The sequence below is a fragment of the Lissotriton helveticus genome, chromosome 3_1 (assembly GCF_964261635.1).
Source record: "Lissotriton helveticus chromosome 3_1, aLisHel1.1, whole genome shotgun sequence".
NCBI lineage: Eukaryota > Metazoa > Chordata > Amphibia > Caudata > Salamandridae > Lissotriton > Lissotriton helveticus.
The window spans coordinates 1,816,025,926-1,816,045,785 of record NC_136061.1 but is presented as its reverse complement, the minus strand read 5'-3'; the positions used below and the strand labels follow the sequence as shown (position 1 = coordinate 1,816,045,785).

Genomic DNA, 19,860 nt, shown 5'->3' with positions numbered 1-19,860 from the left:
CCTGTCATAATTTTGAGCGTTTGAGTTTTGACTGACAGTTTTGACGGTAGATACTGTGGCTTCCGTACTATAGCACTGCTGCTGCGTTTGTTGTTGTTGCTGCCATTTGGTTTTGTAACCCCTGGCACTTCCTCCACCTCGCTCCCGCCTCCCAGCTGACCCTCCCACCCACTGAGGCTGTAGGCCGTCCTCGCACTCTGGTAGAGCTGTGACCGTCCTGTCCTGGACATGAGCGGTCGCTCCCCTTGCCTCCTCCTCTGCTGAGAGCTGGTATTGTAGCGCCTGTCTGCACTTTTGGCAATATTATCGTAGCGCTTGACTGCAGACCTGGGATTGTAGCGCCTGACTCTGCTTTAGGAATTACTATCGTAGCGCTTGACTGCAGATTACTCACTCATAACGCAGCGCTTGACTGCACAGCCCTTAGTGATATTGTAGCGCTTGACTTGAAATTGCTATTTAGCATCGCTAGCGCGCACTTCTTAGCTGTGTATGATAACGTGTTTTGCATATTATCAAGCGCCCACGCTTCCACTGCTGCTGCGTTTGTTGTTGTTGCTGCCATTTGGTTTTGTAACCCCTGGCCCTTCCTCCACCTCGCTCCCGCCTCCCAGCTGACCCTCCCACGCTCCGCCCCCTCCACTATCCTTTTAAGACAGATGTCCCAACTTGCAGCGTCCACGCGCTACGGCCGCGCCGAAGGTGCGCCAAAGGTAAGCCCGTCTACGCCTGGACCGCGCCCAGCGCCAGACCCCCTGGTCCCCGCAAAACCCATCCCGCCCGCATAACATACGACGCCGCCACCCTCCTTACACTGAACCCCGGCCGACTCCCTTACTGCGCCCAGGCCACTCCGGGACACACCCATGGACCCTTCACCTGCCACTCCTGCAAGTACAACTCCTTCGAGACCCACACCAAACTCACTAACACCAAACAAAGATCCAACCACCTCAAATGCATCCTTCTCAACACCCGCTCGGTTCACAAACACGCCATCGACCTTTGGAACCTACTCGACACCATTTCCCCGGACGTCGCTTTCCTAACAGAAACCTGGATGAATGCCTCATCTGCTCCAGACATCGCCATAGCCATCCCGGACGGCTACAAGATCATCCGTAAAGACTGCACCAATCAAACAGGAGGAGGCATCGCCATCGTCCATAAGAACACCATCCGCGTCTCAACCAGCTCAGAAGACATTCTCGCTAGTGCCGAACACCTGCACTTCCAGATCCACATCGACCCCAAAACCACTCTGAGGCACCCTCCTCTACAGACCCCCAGGACCCCGCACTCAATTCAGCGAAGACATCACTGACTTCATCACCCCACACGCCCTCCCTTCAGAAGAATACATTCTTCTGGGAGACCTCAATTTCCATCTGGAAAAAAGCAATGACAGGAACACTACCACCCTCCTGGACAATCTCGCCAATCTCGGACTCAAACAACTTGTCAACACCCCCACCCACTATGCAGGACACACACTCGACCCTATCTTCACCTCCAGCAAGCACATCTCCTTCACTTACTCCACAACCCTCCACTGGACGGACCACAGTTGCATCCACTTCATTTACAATAAGACCACGATCCACAACCACCCTCAACCAACTCTACGAAGTAATTGGAACAAAATCACAATCGACCAAATCTCCACATCACTTCTCCAAAAAAAAAACGCCTATTCAACGAACCCGAACCAAGCCGCCATCAACCTCACACAATGGTTAACCCAAACCGCCGACAAACTAGCACCCCTGAAGAAACATCAAATGAAGCAAGGAAGCAAGAACGCCCCATGGTTTAATGATGACCTTAAGAAATCCAAGAAACTCTGCCGCTCCCTTGAAAAAACTTGGAAAAAAGACCCAAACAATATCACCCATGCCGCCTTCAAAAACGCCATCCGCAAACACCACCAACTAATCCGGACAGCCAAGAAATCAGCACTCAAAGACCGACTAGACAACAACGCCCACAATAGCAAGGAACTTTTCAACATCAAAGAATTCACCAACCCCACCGCCAGCTCCAACGACATCATCCCCTCTCAAGTCCTCTGCAACTCCCTCGCCTCTTTCTTCCATGACAAAATCGCCGACATTCATAACAGCTTTGACAACCTACCCATAGATCAGTCTACCCCTCTCACTTCCGAACCTGTACCCCCCCTGAATAACCTACTCAACTGGAACCCAATCACCACAGAAGACACCATCCGCCTAATGAACTCCATCCACTCCGGATCCCCCACAGACCCTTTCCCCCATCACATCTTCAACAAAGCAGACTCCATCATCGCACCCCATCTCTGAGACGTCATCAACTGCTCCCTCAAATCCGGCACTTTCCCAGAAAAATGGAAACACGCCGAACTCAGCGCCCTTCTGAAGAAACCCACTGCTGACCCCACCGAACTCAAATTACCGCCCCATCTCGCTCCTCCCTTTCCCTGCCAAAGTCATTGAGAAAGCCGTCAACAATCAGCTCGCCGCCTTCCTCGAAACCAACAAATCACTCGACTCCTCACAATCTGGCTTCCGAGCCAAACACAGCACCGAGACCGCCCTCATCGCAGCAACAGACGACATCCGAACACTACTGGACAACGGAGAAACAGTCGCCCTCATCCTCCTCGACCTCTCTGCAGCCTTCGATACAGTCTGTCATAGCACCTTAATACAACACCTACGCAACATCGGAATACAAGGAAAAGCATTAGACTGGATCATCTCGTTCCTCGCTGGAAGAACTCAGAGTCCGGCTCCCCCCTTTCAAAGCAGAGGCCACCGAAGTCATATGCGGCGTACCACAAGGATCTTCTCTCAGCCCTACCCTCTTTAATGTCTACATGAGCCCCCTCGCAACCATCGCACGTCAGCATAACCTCAACATCCTCTCCTACGCGGATGACACTCAACTGATCCTCTCACTCACCAAAGACCCAAACACCGCCAAAACCAACCTGCATGAAGGGATGAAAGAAGTAGCCGAGTGGATGAAGCACAGCCGTCTGAAACTGAACTCGGACAAAACGGAAGTCCTCATCTTAGGTGCATCCCCATCCGCCTGGGACGACTCCTGGTGGCCAACGGCCCTAGGAAAAGCTCCCATACCGACGGACCACGCACGGAACCTGGGCATCATCCTGGATTCCTCTCTCTCGATGACCAGACAAGTCAACGCCGTCTCATCATCATGCTCCAACATCCTACGCATGCTCAAAAAAACATTTCGCTGGATCCCCACCGAAACAAGAAAAACGGTCACCCACGCACTGGTTACTAGCCGTCTGGACTACGGAAACACCCTTTACGCCGGCACCACCGCAATACTGCTGAAAAAACTCCAACGCATCCAAAACGCCTCAGCCAGACTCATACTAGACATCCCCCGCACAGACCACATCTCCGGTCACCTGAAAGACCTTCACTGGCTCCCCGTCAACAAAAGGATAACTTTCCGTCTCCTCACCCACGCACACAAAGCCCTCTACGAACTTGGACCTGACTGCCTCAACACGCGCATTTCCTTCTACACTCCCACCCGCCAACTGCGTTCATCCAACCAAGCCCTCGCCGCTGTTCCGCGCATCCACAAAGCCACCATGGGGGGGAAGATCCTTCTCCTACTTAGCGGCCAAAACCTGGAATTCCCTTCCCATCCACCTCTGCCTTACCCAAAACCACCTAGCCTTCAGAAAACAGCTTAAAACCTGGATATTTGATAGGTAAACCTCCCCCCCATCCTCAAGCGCCTTGAGACCCACTGGGTATGTAGTGCGCTATATAAATTCTAACTTGACTTGACTTGACTTATGTTGGTCTCCTTCATTGGCACTTTCAGGTCACTAAATATACATGGGCCAGTCTACCTCCTAACACCATTTCAAATCCCAACACCTCTTCCACTTTGGATTTTCTTCAACTCCAGAAATCTGCGTCAAACACCTTGTTTTAATGTAGCTCTGAAATTGCTGTACCAGGGACCTTCTCACCCACCGTTTACACACAGACCGATACCGACTCACTGAGCATCTAATGGCTTTCAGTGGGTTATGCTTCAATCTAGAATTGTGGCACAATGCTTAGACTCGATCACGGCTCTCTGACAGACAACGCAGATTACATTTGGATTATGGATCTAATGATGGGCATACAACTAATTTATCCTTTTGGTATGAGACTAAATCTACATTTTATTAATTTAGCCTGCTTTTTTGCAACATTGATATCTTCTTGAGTCGCATGCTTTGTACAATTCCGCCATCTAGTGGTTCGGTCCAGAAGTCTTGTTTTCTTTTTTAAAAAACCTTAAATTAGCTTGTGGTGTAGGAGCCGATTTAGGCAGAGCCCCTATCTGACGTGGACCGTAATCCCAGAATGCCTTTGTATGCGCTCACCATTTTAGATTTTTTTTTCCGGCGTTTAGTAGGGAGGTGCATTGGAGAGCTCCTAACAATTTTTTTGACAGCGGTTGAAAATGTCTCGGAAGAACAAAGGAAAGCAGTTAAATCAGATTGGCGCTGGAAATGTTTTTGTTTTTTTGTTTGTTTTTTAAGGATAGACTGACATTTAGAGAATGCGTGCCTTTTTGGCAAAGGTAGAGGGGGGCAGGGTGTCGTAGTGGGATCCCTTGGGTTTCATGATGCCATTTCAGAGTATCAAAGTTTGTCCTCAACAACGATCAACCACCTATGCTGTCTCCTGTGCTCGTATTTTAAACCAACCGCACTGGCCCACAGAGATGAGATCCTTCGAGCCCATTGAGCAAGTACAGATAATGGTAGGCTTGTCTTAGATGAAGAAACAGAAGACTGGTTCGCGTTGATGGAGTAGATGCGTTTCTCCATTGAGGTAGTGGCGCTGGAAATTTAGGAAGGACGCCAAGACTTCGAAAGCAAGGTCTAAGAGGGCTAAAAGACACTCCCTAGGCACCCTAAGCCCACATTGCTATATGCATGTAAAACACCTAATTTATCGAAAGACCAGGCAGTCATACACACCTCCAAGACGCCAAACCATGCCTCTCCGAGCAGTATTTCATAGCCACGGAATCCAAAGCCCTTGACGTCCGAGATGAGCAGCATTATCAAGGTAGTTCCCATCCTACTGGGAACGAAACTCGCAGGAAAGGATAAACTGAGGAGCGTGACCATGGCTTCTACGCTCCTTGGCCTCTATAGACGATTGAGCCAAGAGAAGGAATGAGGGACGATCGCCCTCACAGAAAAGGTTAATGGAGAACCTACAATTTACGCCATGGAGTGAAAGAAATGGGCATTGGAGATCAAAATGGAGCACTTTATTCCTATGAAGAAAACCGTGATTCCCATGCAGAAAGTGAGGCCGGCAGAGTCTGCGACCCGTACATGACTCTGTACAGACACAGCAAGAAGGAATCCCTGAAGAAAGACACAATAGGCGTGGGGGAAGAGAAAGACTGTAGATTGGATGCCAATCCCAAAGAATTGGGAATAAATGAACCACAGGAGGAAATGCTTTGGAAAGACTAGGCTGACTCCACTCAGGAGGAGATAGAATCCCATCACGCAAGCCCACAAAACATCTCCACTTACCAATGAGCTGTGAACAAGGCAGAGGCCTTTGGAGTGGAGATGAAGGTTGAAAGGGAGGCGACCTGCTTCTTCCGCGACACTACCTCCTTCCTACAAAAGGAACCAGTATCTTCCACTTGTTCATCAAGGCAGAGAGGTCTTCTCTAAGCTGGTGAAGGCAGTCACACCAAAGATTATATGAGGTATCAAAACTAGAACCCAAATATATTCAAAGCCATGTAGAGCCAGACTCCCTAACTGTCTCCATGGCACGGAAGAGCGTCCAGTCACCTCGATCTATGGGACCTCTGCCAGATAAAGAAAGTAAAAGGATGGAGGCTGTAGGGAGTGCTGCAGCCACACTGTGGTAAATTGCTAATTCCAACGCACTGTTGAACCTACATGCTCCCCAACTCTGGGAGGATATGGAAAAACTTTGTCCCATCTCCCGGAAGAGTATCATAAGTGGGTGAAAAGCATTGATGATTGAAGAAAAAACATTGCTAATTTCATGCCTCAAATCCGCCTTTGACACTGGTGATATGGCAGGCAGAACGCTAGCTACAGGGATTGTCATGAGGCGACATGTGGCTGCACTGGAGGAGATGAAGAAGACTAATGAAACTGCAAATGCTATGGGAAACATTCAGGTTTGTAGGGCTTCATTTGAAAGAGGAAGCTGTCAAGAAAAGGGAAGACAGATGTTTGCCACGCAGGATCAGAAACAGCCAGGGACCAGCCAGTTTTCAGTCCAGAGGCAGTGGTGACCAAATCAACCCAAAGCCCTTTTTTGAGGCACAGGTAAACCAAGGCAAAAACTCAAGAGGGTTTGCCTTGAGTGACTCAACCTCATCTCCTCCCCCACAACCCTCCTCTCCTCCCCCACCACCCTCCTCTCCTCCCCCACCACCCTCCTCTCCTCCCCCATTCACAACACTCCTGTGGGGTTTACTGTATAAACGTCATACAAACACCACCAACAAAACATAAGCACTACAAGGAGGACCAATTGCAAATCATGCACAGCAGTTCAAGAACTGCTGGCAAAGAAGTATATAGAAGGTGGTATGATGGGAAAGAAACGGGTGTATGTTCGGTTAATTTTCTTGTAACGAAACAGTGTGTCCGCTTTGGCCTCTTAGAGCTGCACTTTGTAAACGGATACATAAAGGGGACAAAGTTCTCAATGACTTTGTTGAATGTAATACCATTGCTAGACGATGTGGTTTACCTAGCGACAGTAGATTTCAAAGATGCTTGCTTCCACATACCCATTCATGCAGCACGCAAGAAGTACCTAAGATTTGTAATGAAGGGAGAACATTGCCAATTCAAAGTTTTGCCATTCGGAATAAAGTCTGTGCTATTGGTCTTCACCAAGATGCTGGAAGTGGCACACCTCAGAAGGTGGGGCATGCAAGTCTACCTTTACTTGGACAATTGGCTTGTCAAGACAAACTCCTCCGAGCATTGCAAGAGAACAGGACATGGGTGGTATCACTTCTACAAATTCTCGGATTTATGATAATCTGGGAGACAGTCGCCTTGTCCACAAACCAGGAACACTTTCCTAGGAGCAGACCCTTCAAGACTTCCTTACCACAGGACATCACCACGGGTGCTTCAGTGGTGGGTTGGGGAACACATATAGACACTCTAAAGATAGGAGGGCTATGGTCAGAGCAAGACTCCACCAAGTGCACCAGTTTTCTAGAGCTGAAGACCATCTTGCTAGGATTGAAGGCTTTGCAGAGCCAGGTCAGGGGAAAGACTGCCGGTACTAATGGAGAATGCAACAGCAATGTTCTACAACAACAAACTTGGGGAACAGCGTTGTAACCACTAACCATTACCGCAGAACATTTGGAAGTGGCCCATTGCTGGCTAATCCTGTGTAGGGATGGAGAACATTCAGGCAGATGGTCTAAGCAGACAAACAAGCTGCATACACGACTGGGAGGTAAAGCAGTCTATAGTTAAAGCACTTTTCGATCCATGCCGAACTCAGACATGAATCTCTTTGCAACACCAGAAAACACAAAATGCTGTTGCTTTGCGTCCAGGCACTGCCATCCCAAATCACTGGTTAAATGCCCTGTTGATAAGTTGGTGCGAGATCTTTGCATATGCTTTTCCACCAATACTGTTGATCCCAAAGGTTTTAGAGAAGCTCAGAATCTCCAACATTACAATGATCCTCCTAGCTCCAAGGTGGCCACGACCGCCAAGATTCTCCCAGCTACTCCAGTTGAGCAAACAGCAGTATGTTAAGATTCCATTAGAGAGGGATTCCCTACCTATGAAGTGTAAACTCTCATATGCCTCGCTAAGGGTGCATTAATCGGCCATTGCGGCCTACTTGAAAGGACTGCACACACATTCTCTCACTTCCACTGGTCGAAAGGTACATGTAAGGAGGGAAAAGGCTTTTCCCAGTGTGGGAAATATCACCTCCACGGTGGAATTCGAATCTTGCGTTGGTGGGATTGATGAAAGCACCTTTTAAAGCTAGCCATAATACCAAAATCTGGTATTCTAAATTGAAAACCGTGTTCTTGGGAGCAATCGCATCACTGAGAGAGTGAGATACAAGCACTAACTGTACAGGAACCAAAAGTATCCATACACAAGGATAAGGTAAGAATGAGGACACATCCACAATTCCTGCCAAAGTTTATTGCACCTTTTCAAATAAGCTGAACTATCCCCATTCTAGTATTCTTCCAGAAGCTTAAACTCAGCAGTAGGGGCCCTACACATACTGTATGTCAGAAGGGCTGTGACGTACTACATGCATTCGACAAACATAATAAGGAAAACACTGCAGTTCTTTGTGGGGCACTTAACTAAAGTCGTGGGGATGGCCATTTCCAAGATCGCACTTTCTAGATGAATTGTACAGACTATCCAGCAGTGTTCTTTAGCTATCAGACCGTTACTCACCAAACCAAGAGCACACTCACTAGGAAGAGGGGGGGCTACAATGGCCTTCATGGCAAACTTATCCTGGGTGCTAGAAAGAGCTTTCGGGCTTCGAGGGGCCACTTCAAAATCCACCACCAGCCACTGGTAGGGACCTTCAAGATAACACTTTTTCAGAGGTTAAGCTACTAAACAAATTTCATACAAAACCCACTGCTAAGACATTTATTTTGCTGCCCCATTGAACTTTGCTTTTCTAGGCTTGCTCAGTTCTCCTTATTTTCTGAACTTCAGTGCCATACTGTGTGCACAAATGTGGCTTGCAGCAAGAAGTTAACTTAAGTTAACTCTCCTCTGCCCGCCCCACAAACCTAGTAAGCACTACCACCCCCTCCCTTCCGTCCGCTTAACATCATCCGAAGCTAAAAGTCTTGCGGCACAAATGTCTGTTTATTCACGGTTGACTCCCGACCTGTGGAGTAGACGCGCATTTTGGAGATGTGCTGAGCCTAGGGCAGTTGTAGACCTAAGCTCGTCTTCATTAGGAGGGCATGTCAAAGAGGAGGCCTTGAGTTTGATACCGAAGCCATACATTGTAATAAATTAATATAGATATCTCGACTAGCTACCATATAGCAGGATTATGCACTGCATGTGATTTAAGAACAGATTTAAAGTTAAAAAATCTGTTGTTGCAAGTAGGTAGTGCTAATTTGTAGACTTGTTTGTGGGGTAGTTGGAGGCTTCAGATATGAGGTACATTTCACCGGTTTGCTGAGTAATTGTCATCAGCAGCTTTTGTAGTGAATGATTAGCATGTTCTAGAGGCAAGTGGGAGCTGGCCTGAAAGATTGCAAAGATTTTACATTGAAACCTATGTTTGCTAGGTGTGGCTTGTGATTTGGAGCAGCATTGAGGTGCAATTTCTGATAAGATGTGTTCCTGCGTGAGAAATTGGTTAGCCAGGTGCACTGGTTTACCTGGATGGATAGTTAAAGCTGTGCATTGCAGTTATTTGAAGTGTATTCTGGCATTGTTGGGAAATCGTTCATGTGGATGATTCAGGAGTGGAAGGTGGTCCTAATATCTCATGACAGTTACTAATGTGGACTAAAAGCATGAGTTGGAAGCTGTAGTCTTGTCAGCCCAGGAATAGCATGCAGTAACAGCTGCCCTGCATACACACTAGGAGACCTGCTTGATAATTGGCTTGTGTGCTGGGTAAGTTGTGTATGTTTACAGGAGTCCAAGATGGCCACATGATAAAAAATTGGCTTTGTTGCGGGTGGGATGCCCTTGGAGGAAAAAAACTACATTTTGAGAAAGATACTATGAAATTGACCAAAGTTGTGCACTTACACTGACTACCTATAAAGTAGCACATGTACGTCTGGTGGAAAATGCCTCTCAGTACTGAGAAACCCCTGCGGGATGACATGACTCCTGACCCTCTACTTTCTGAGCACTGCATATGTATTCCAGCACCTCTTATAAGAGGCCTCCCCATACCCGTACCATTTTTTAAAGGATAGGATAAAGTCAATAGAAGATTTAAAAATAAATGATCCAGGGTCCATTATCTGTACTTGTGATGGCCAACCAAGCAGCCTGAAACGAACTACATTTGGATACTTCTAACCCCAGATTCCTCACCTTAGAGTACTCCCCTGGTGCCAGGCTGGATCCAGAAACCTTTTTCAGCAGTGCTTCAGCATGCCACTTTGTAGCACTGTGCAGCTTTATTTGCTTCAGGTAGCCCTAGAAATGACAGTGATGTCACATGTAAGCACCCCTCTATTTTTTTTTTAACGCCTTCCGATGCAGATCTGGAGCTTTGCTCCCAACTTTATTCTTCAGATTACTTTGAAATGCTTTATGCTAGGAAACTATATCCCCACCTGAAACCACAGGTTTCAAATCATGCAGTGACTACAGAAAATGAATGTCATGAGGTATATTTCTAGTGTCTGGCCACTACTTGAACTCATGCAACCAAAGGGACCCCCAATTGAGGTACCGATTATGGGTCCTTCCTCTGTCTACTGACCCCTTGGGACCCACCGCAGATCCTTTAGGATTCTGGTACAAGCTTCTGCTTCTGGCTGACCCAGCTCTTGAGGGCGTGTTTTCATATTCCTGTCTTGTTTTCCCTCAGACGTTACCTTTAGCTAGTGGTAGGTTACGTGCATTTGCAGTTTGTCATGCTTCCTTTCATTAGCACACCAGGTGTGTTTACCCCAGTGATTGCTGAGGTCACGACCCTTGTTCAAAGGTTGGGGATTCCAGTCTTCCCCTACATAGATGACAGGATGCTGAAGGCGGGCTTACCACAGTCTGTTGTAGAAAACCTCCAGACGATGGCAAACCTCCTTACATCACGGTTTCACCATCAACAAGCTGAAGTCACACTTAACTCCTTGGCAGAGGTTTCCATTCATTGGAGCTCTCTGGACACTGCAGTTCTGGACCTTCCATCTGCCGCAACAAGACAGGGACATAGGCTATGATTCTGCTATTTCAGCCCAGTCTTGGATCACAGTGAGAGCAGCTGAGACTTTTTGGACTTCTAGCCTCGTGCATCCTCCATATAAGCTACACCAGGTACCATACTTAGAATCTGAATGCCCCAGAGGGCCCATCGCAAGGAAATCTGACCGATGTCAAGATCTCGTCCGAGATGATCTGCAGTGATTGTGATTCAACAGAAATTAATTGTGCGACAGCCTTCCCACACCTAAAAGTGGTAAGTGATGCATTCCTATTGGGGTGTGGAGGTCATCTTGGGGAAGTGGACACCAGAGGACTATGGTCTTCACCAGAAGTTTGGATCCACATTAGTCTGTTGGAGTTACGAGCCATTTGTCTGCCTCTGAAGACCTTCCTGATGTCCATCAAGGGGAGGCTGGTGCAGGTTTTCAGACAAAACCACTGCCATGTGGTTTTGCAAAAAGCAGAATGGGTTGGTTTGAGCACTAGCGTATTTCCTTGATCACGACCCACCTGAAAGGATCCCTAAATGTAAGAGTTGAAGAGATGTACAAGCGGTGTCTAGCAGATCACGTGTGGCTTCCATATACCACAGTGGTGTAGGACATCTCCCAACAGTGGGGAAAATCCGCTCTAGATCTATTCCCCATAGTTGAACGCACAGTGTAAAAAGATTAGTGCGTTAAGAGTTTACGCAAGAAAACTCATTACGAGATTCATTCTGGTTGGAATGAAACACAGGATTCTTGTACGCCTTCATGCCGTTACCTCCCCTTCCCAGAGTTTTGAAAAAGATCAAGAACGACCAGGCCAAAGTCATTCGTAGTTGTCCAGATTGGGCCAGGAAAGTGTGGTACCTAGAACGTCGGAACATTAGCATCTGTCCTCCGATCAGGCTACCACTTTGTGATCTTCTGACCCTGTAACAGGACAGGGTTCTCCACCTGAAACTGCACAATATACACCTACTTCCATGGAGACTGAGCGGCAGCAAATGACTGCATTTAATCTGAAACGCCTTGCTGCCTGTCACAATTCCATGAAATCCATTTATGCCGGGCTCTGGGACAAATGTGGCCTAGTGTGACGCTCGAATAAGATTGATCCCTTAACGAGCAGGAGTGTTGGAGGTCTTTTTGTTTTTTTCATCTTTGTATTAGGCACTATTGAAGATTTGTCAGCCATTCGGAATTTAACCATCCTTATATAAATCACCGGTTGTAATGAGATTTATTAAAGGTTTGACACTTTCCCTTTCAAGCAGTTTGTGATGCCACAGTGGGACATTAGCTTGACATTGACGTTTTTCATGTGCACTCCATTCAAACTGATGCATAGTTGCTTTCTGAGTCTTCTGACTTTGAAGACTGCCTTTCTTATCTCAATTACATTAACTAATCGTGTGAGTGAACCCCAGGCACTTTAAGTACACCCACCATATAACACCTTTTTCCTGGCCAAGTTGGTGCTGTGGACTCCGGCAGCATTCTTGTCCAAATTCATGACTTCCGTCCACATGGGGCAATAAATCACCCTGTCTGCATTCTTTGCTCCCCCTCACTCCTCAAGAGGAGAGGCTCCATCAGCTGGACCACAAAAGGGCTCTAGTCTTTGTTGATTGGACCAAGGAACATTGTGTGGACGATCAGCTTTTCTGTGTAAAGAAAGAGAAGGCTGTGCAGAAGAGGACCTTGTAGAGGTGGATAGTCCTCTGCATTAAGATATGCTATGCTTTGCCCAAAACGCTAACCCCAGAACGTCCGAGTCCACTCCAACAGGGCTAAGATTGCTACCACTGTTGTAGCTTGTCGATGCCTGTCGACATCTGCCAGGCTGTGACATGGATGTCAGTGCATACATTCACAAAGCACTACTTACTCGTCAACAGAGTCTGGCGGAATTTAAACTTTGCCTGCTTGGTCCTGCAGGACTTTTTGGTTGAAGCCCACTCAACAGATACCATCTGGGGAGGTAGTGCATTGGTATCTATTCTTAGGTGAACAATCTGCAGGGGAGAGGATGTAGCCTTCAACTAGAGCAGTCGACCTCGAAGCTGGGGAACCTCGTTCGAGACTCAAATGACTCCATCCTGTGATTCTGGGCAAATCACTTAATCTCCCCGTGGCTAACAAAAATGAATGTGTCCTCCTGTAACGAAACAGGTGTTCAAGTAATGCGCTCTGATATCAGATGTCTCTGGTCTAGTTCGCGCTATATAAAACTCTAAAAATAAAAAAAATTAAAAGTATCCATGAAGTTACTTGCCTTCAGTAATGGTCTTTCTAGTGAATACTCTACCTAACCACAGATTCCTCAATGCCCTCCGACCGGCCTAGTCTGTGGAGTGGTCACCTAAACGTCTTACTTTTTATTTTTTAATTCCCAAGTTTGTGCAAAAAATTGTTCTCGCTTTGCATCCGAGGGTATGGAAAGGAAAACAAGAAGCTGACATCGTACAGGAGTACCACTTATATGCGGCTCTAATCTGTCACTTTTCGGGCAGTACGGAGCCCATGTGGACCATCAAGGTGCCACCTAGCGGCGCCCAAGAGCACTGCGGAAGAAAAGTTTTCGAAACCAGTTTGATGCTAGGAGAGCATCTTGAGGTATGGAATTTGCTGTTATATTGAGTAGCCACCAGAAAGTGCATTACTGACGGTAAGTAATGTGTTAATTTGGTCCACGCTTTGACACAATGTTTACTCTTTGGGTGGGAGCTCATGTTTTGAGAGTGCAGGACCAACTAGCATTGGCCATCCAACATGCGATGACCGCTTACGGGTTTCTCTTTTTAATTCAGGATTGTCATACGAAGATCAACGAGCTGTTCTCTGGCAAGCTGTACCTGATTGGCATTGCAGCGATTGTGGTGGCAGTCATCATGGTAGGTGTGGGTGGGGTGCGTCTACTCATTCAGTTCTCCCTCCTGCAACCGCCCCTGCTTATACTCCTTAAGACTTGACCTATCCAAAAAGCACCTTGCTGAAATGGGTCTTACTATGAAATGTCTTATCTCGCTTTACTAAAACTCCCCTCACTACTCAGGTCCATGTGGACAACTTTAGCACCTTTGTACACTGACACCTCTAGGTTTGATGTCGCCTCTATTTATCGCCCTAATGTGTATGCACTCTCCTCTCATTGCAGATCTTCGAAATGATCCTGAGTATGGTTCTGTGCTGCGGCATCCGGAACAGTTCAGTATACTGAGCCTCTGGGGCTCAATGCCAGGGTATCCTCGCATGGGAGCAGGACCCCTCAGCAAGTGCCACCCCACCAGGCAAAAAGAAAGTGTATATAAATATTTCAGATATCACGAGCATACTTAGTATTTTTACTTTAAACTTTTTTTTGGGAACAAGTCAAAGTCAAACACGTTTTTTGTTTGTGATTGGCATTGAGTTACACATCAGCCCATCATGGTAGAGCGCCAGCATTCTGTAGTTGGGCACATAAAGAGTCTGGTGAAGGCAGTTTTGTACTTTCTTACAGCTGTTCTCTTAAAAGAAGCGCATGGTCTACGGACCAGACAAAAGATGGGTATTTATGGTTTTCTGGTTCCTGATAACACCGTCACCCTAACTGTTTCACTTTGTTTCAGTGGGCAGTGGTCATGTAGGCATTTGATGGCTTTTTTAATGTCTTGTACTGCAGAACCACTCTCCCACCTCTTGGCACCATACTCTAACCTGCCTTCGAAGAGCCTTGAGCATAAATTGTAATTGATACTGCCCCTTTTCTTGCTTCCCAGCATATGATGTGTAACTCTGCCTCGTTTGATCGCCCGCCATTCGTGATTATAATGTATGTTAATGACTAATATTCTCCTGTAACCTGCCTGGCCTGCTCTGTAATCCTCCTTGAATATATTTGATATTGTTATGTCTACTCTTTTCCATGTGTGTTTAATCGCCAATTGTTCGGTTCTGCCTGAAATGCTCTGACTTGGTTACTCTGTTGCCTTAGACTAGGGTGGTTTGGTGGAAAAAAGTATAATTTGGGGTAAAGTGAGAACAACTGAATTAAGCTTAAGATAAGTCACTGTGAAATATTTCACTACATTTGGGATTCAACAACAATCTTTAAACCACATTTTAAATTGTTGAAAAGCAAGACACTTCTAATTTATGCGATCCAGTGCAGCACCACTTTAATGCATCTGGCAAATGCTAATCTGTATTTGGCAAAATGCTAATCTGTATTTGGCAAAGCAGGCTTTCCAATGGTTCAAGTTTCTTTCAGTGTCTGAAATGATCGGATGGTACAATATTATTGAGAATTATGACTATCAGCTTTTTCAATGTCGATTCAGCTGTTGCTTCGTCAGAGCTTTCTTGGAATTTTTAGAAAGAACCTAGCAACAGGGATCTTATTCCAAGGATCCAGGATATTCTAGCTGGTTTCATTGAGGAAGTTAGGTTAAGACCACTAAACGAACAGGTTTATGTTAAGAGATTTTATAGCAATCCCTTGAGCAAGTGCATCCTTGGAGAGTAGGTAAATCAACACTTTGCTGACTGCTTATGGACTGAACATCTGCCTGTGATATTCACATAGCCATCACCACCTTTAAACAAAAGAGAAATGTTAATTCCATTGGGATGAAAACCTATGCCTGTATTTCAGACAAGGGGAATAGTGGGCTTCGGGGTCTTGGTCAGTCGCTCAAGCAGAGTCAACCGTGGTGGAATGCGTTGCCTTGAATTTCTCAGTGGAGCATGCAACAGGTTGTGTAATTTCTTCTTCTGCCTTTTTTGTATAAAAAAATAAAAGCAAAACTGATGTTTTCTTGTGAGTACTGTATAAAGAATCCTCAATCTGTCAATCAAATGTATTGTGGAATATTGACTTTACTGTTGACAAACAGTTTGTGGCCGACTGCCTCTAGCTCTTTGCCTTCTCCAGCTCATTCATGTTTCCAAGTGTAGCTTTGGCCAGGCACGGGTTTCTAACCTCTACTTTCCAACATCCTGCAAATTGTGTCTCCTGTTCTTTGGCATTAAAAATTAGCATTCGTGGTCCTAGTGCAGTAGGGGGAGATAGATGAAAAAAGGATGCACTTTCCAAATTGTCAATTGCCAGATTTTTAATTTGCAAGTTCTCCACACACAACCTAATTCCAGTCTAAGAAAAGGTACAAGGGTGTATGTGCTTGGTAAACTATAAATTATCTTGCGAGAAGGAGAAGCTGACGGAGTGGTGCCTGTAGGTTTTGCTCTATGAACCTGTATTGGATTCATATTGTGTGCATTATCACGAAGCTTAGTGTTTGGGCTTAGAAAAACATCAAAGGAAATGTTTTAGGCATTGACCAAAGGTAGTCTAGAATTCAAGAATATCGACTAGGAGCTAACAATGGCCCACTACCTTAAGATTCTATCTTCGGCCTTGAAGATTCAGAATCCCAGTCCTGAATCGGATACAGATTATAGACTTATAAAGTGGCCATTCAAGAAGGAGCAAGGCCTGGTCATGTTAAGGAAACCTCCTCTCAAAGACCTAAATGAAGGAGTTGATCAATAACTTTTATGGACAAAGAATAAGAGGTAGAGCAGTCAAGTCAGCGAGGGAATAACCTGGCAAAATAGATTTATTAGCTTGGGCCAAAAAAAGACACTTGTGAACACTGATTCAATATATCACGTTCAGTCACTCTGATGCAGGGAACCTTGAAGGACATCTCCAAATGTCTACTCCTTTCAATATGGTGGTAGTTCTTGTATACCGACTCAAATTTAAGTCCACTCTACCGAATTATAGATTTCCAGTAGATGGACAACCGGGTTGTAAAAGATAAAGTAGCAAGCTTCATTACTCCACTATGCCTCCAGCATAAAGCACATGAGCCTCGGTGTCCTTTCGGTGGCAGTAAATGATGAGCTTTGCAGACCATCCTGTTACTTCAACCTCAGGATGACTGTTTGACTACTTTTGAAAGATGTGAAGTTCTTAAGAAAATTTCATTGGAGAGGCTCACACCGCATGCCAGGAGACCTCGCAACCTTTCGATGCGGTTATAGTGAAGAAAGTAACTCGCAAATAATTTGACAGAGCTGAAGGCTGGCATGGACTATGACCACATCAGTCATGGAGGACTACAGGAAAGCATTGCTTGCGGTGTGTCCAATCCAGAACATCCTTTAGTAGGTTGGGGACCCTTCACCCACTGGTTTGCAAGCAGCTGATTGTGTGTCCAGTATTCAAACCAGTGGTTCATTTATTTCTCGAATTATTTTAATTTCCTGAGGATGCCTTTCATGGTTTGATGAAAGCAATCACAGCCAATTGGTTTACTTTTGATGCAAAATAAAGTTTTGTGTTATGCTCCCAATAAACGTTTTACCCGTTCTTGAGTCCGTCAATGGGCTTGCACTTTTCAGCTATTAAGCAACCCAGAAGAATGTGGAGGACAGTGCCCCAGTCAAAGATTGCCTCAAAAAATCTGAAGGATATAATGTAGCATAATCTTCAAGTACCAGAGAGGAGCAATCACCTTTTGAAAGAGGTCCACCTCTACCTTCTGTAAAGTGATGTCGGTCTCTTTTTGGCTGTACTATGAGCTTGACTATCCCTTAGCCCACCATCATGAACGTGACATCACCTGGAAGAGCTCTTCCTTGAATCCTGTAATGTTCATGCAGATTGCTCATGTTTTCCAGTCTGCATATTAATTCCTTGTACATATTATGGAGAAGAACTGAGCTGTTAACATGGGTTCAGCATGAGTGCTCTTAACATAAGCTGTGTGGTGGGGGTTTTTGTTGCATGAACTTAACATCCTTAAATCCTTTGTCCAGGCTTCAGCTTGTGCTGCGGACTATTTGATCAGCACTATAAGTGTTTGGGTAACTATCTGTCCAGAAATCACTACCAGTCAGTAGAACCTCAGAAAGAAACTTTAAAGTGCCTGAGATGCACTTGGGCGGGACTTAAAGCACTCCTTGGGTGGCTGATGTGTTTGGAAATGTCTGTGCCTGTTGAAAGCCTTGGATAGTGTTTAGAGGTGGATTATGGATTGACCAATGTTGGATTGCAGATTGACTGACAGGAAGCTCTGCTTGCCACCGGCTACCACCAGGTCTTTAGATCTTGGTTGACAGGTGAAATTTCCAAGACTACGTTTGACCACGTCTACTGCGGAAAGCAGTTGGGAATTGAAGAGAGGATGCTATTCATCTTGGGCCTCCCAGTTAAGGATGGTGCTAGTTTTGTACCACATTTCCCCTTTAAGATCTAGTTGGTGCTGGCTTGGTAGCAGCTCTCGATAGCAGCTCTCGATAGTTCTGCACTTCTAACTGTATATAGAATTTGTTCCTTATGTCCTGCAGGTAAAATACGCACTCTTCTATCCTGAATGTAAAATGGATTCTATTGTAACTACTTTTCGATAAATAAAAAAGGTCATATTAAAAAAGGTTTCTATGAATTGATGGTGGTCTTTTTTTTTTTTTCAACCAACTATTCCAATCCGTGAAAGTGCAGGATTATCTGTTTTGTAACATATTTCTCATAAATGGGTGATCACCTTCTCACCATTGTAGCTAATCGATCTTTTATTCCAACCCCATTCCACTAACTGCATACTGTCTCCAGGAGGAGTCTTCCCTTATTTACCGCTTCCTTAATCTACCTCTGAAGTGAGAATCCCGCCTCACCACACACACACTCTCACTCCCTCACACATTCTCCCTGGTGGTACCTTTTGACGCATATCAATCTTTTCAATTTACATACCCCCTTTTGGTAAATGGTTAAACCCTCTGACTGCTGACTATCCTCAGATTTTTTTTTTTTGTGCTGACCATCCCGTTTAGTCCAAGGGCACCCTTGAATGTATATCTTCCATAGAGCATTTCAGAAATTCGTTTTACACATTAGAAATTGCAACAAGAGCATGAATCCTGTCCTTTGTCAATCAATGGTTTGTGTCTGGGAATCATTTTTCAGAGTTCTAAGATTGTATAAAAGAACCACATATGGAACAATGCTGTTCAGGGCGTGTAGCAGTGTGTATTCAGTCAGTGCCAAGTTCAGCCCAGGTGTCCACAGCTTGCCAATTCATCATGCCATTTAAATTTAGTGCGTGTGAAACATTTCAGATAGAACATCCTTACTGTTGTTTCTTTTCTGTTTATTTAGACCATTGTCTTTAAACACATGGAAATCTCATATGCACGATAAAACCATTCATAAAAAGATCACATGAACAGTTAAAATCACTAATTCATCAGAGTAAATTTAGCTTATACATTATAAAAAGAGACCGGTAACTGCCTTTTCCCCTAGTGACATCAACATTTAAGTATTCTATATATAGTTAAATAATTAAAATAACAAAATTATTTAATCGGCGGTATTCAACTCATTAAAAGAGAATTCGTTGTCCCCAACCTTCCTTTTTAGCAGCAGTCAATTAAAACCATTGTATCTATGACTGTTCCATAAGCTTCAATATTTATATACTCGGGTACGGGATTTTAGGACTAGGTAACATTACTATCCTTGCTTAAGTTTGTCCAATACCAGTCGATTTAAGCCTTTCATGAAGCTTTGTAGTGCAATTGCAATGTCGAGGTTTATCATTTCTGTCAGTAACACAATGGCTTGGGTTCGTGACCTTATTCCGTATTTTAAAAATACTGGGCGTAAAAATAATGTTCGAGGCATGTGGGCTGCTGAATTCATATCTGTGCATAGATCGCCGCCTAGTGTTGGGTGTGGATGATTGCACATTGTTGTCCTGGAAGAGTCTTCGAAGTATCACGAGATAGGTGGCTCCTCCCCTGGACTACAGTGCGCATGGGCATCCTCAGATTGTTTTTTTCCGCCATTAGGTTCGGATGTACTTTCTTTACTCCAGTTCGGATACTTTTCAAAAGGCCTTC

At 45.3% G+C, this 19,860-nt stretch overlaps 1 protein-coding gene across 1 annotated transcript in view; it reads left to right on the top strand.

Moving 5' to 3' along the window:
• Positions 1 to 18,389, top strand: part of CD81 (CD81 molecule) — a 228,427-nt gene extending 210,038 nt beyond the window's left edge. Inside the window, exons 7-8 of the mRNA XM_078682732.1 lie at positions 13,776 to 13,859; positions 14,123 to 18,389. Coding sequence (XP_078538858.1) covers positions 13,776 to 13,859; positions 14,123 to 14,185 — 147 coding nt within the window. The 3' untranslated portion in view covers positions 14,186 to 18,389. The remainder of the gene's footprint in view (positions 1 to 13,775; positions 13,860 to 14,122) is intronic.
• The last annotated feature ends 1,471 nt before the right edge of the window (positions 18,390 to 19,860 follow it).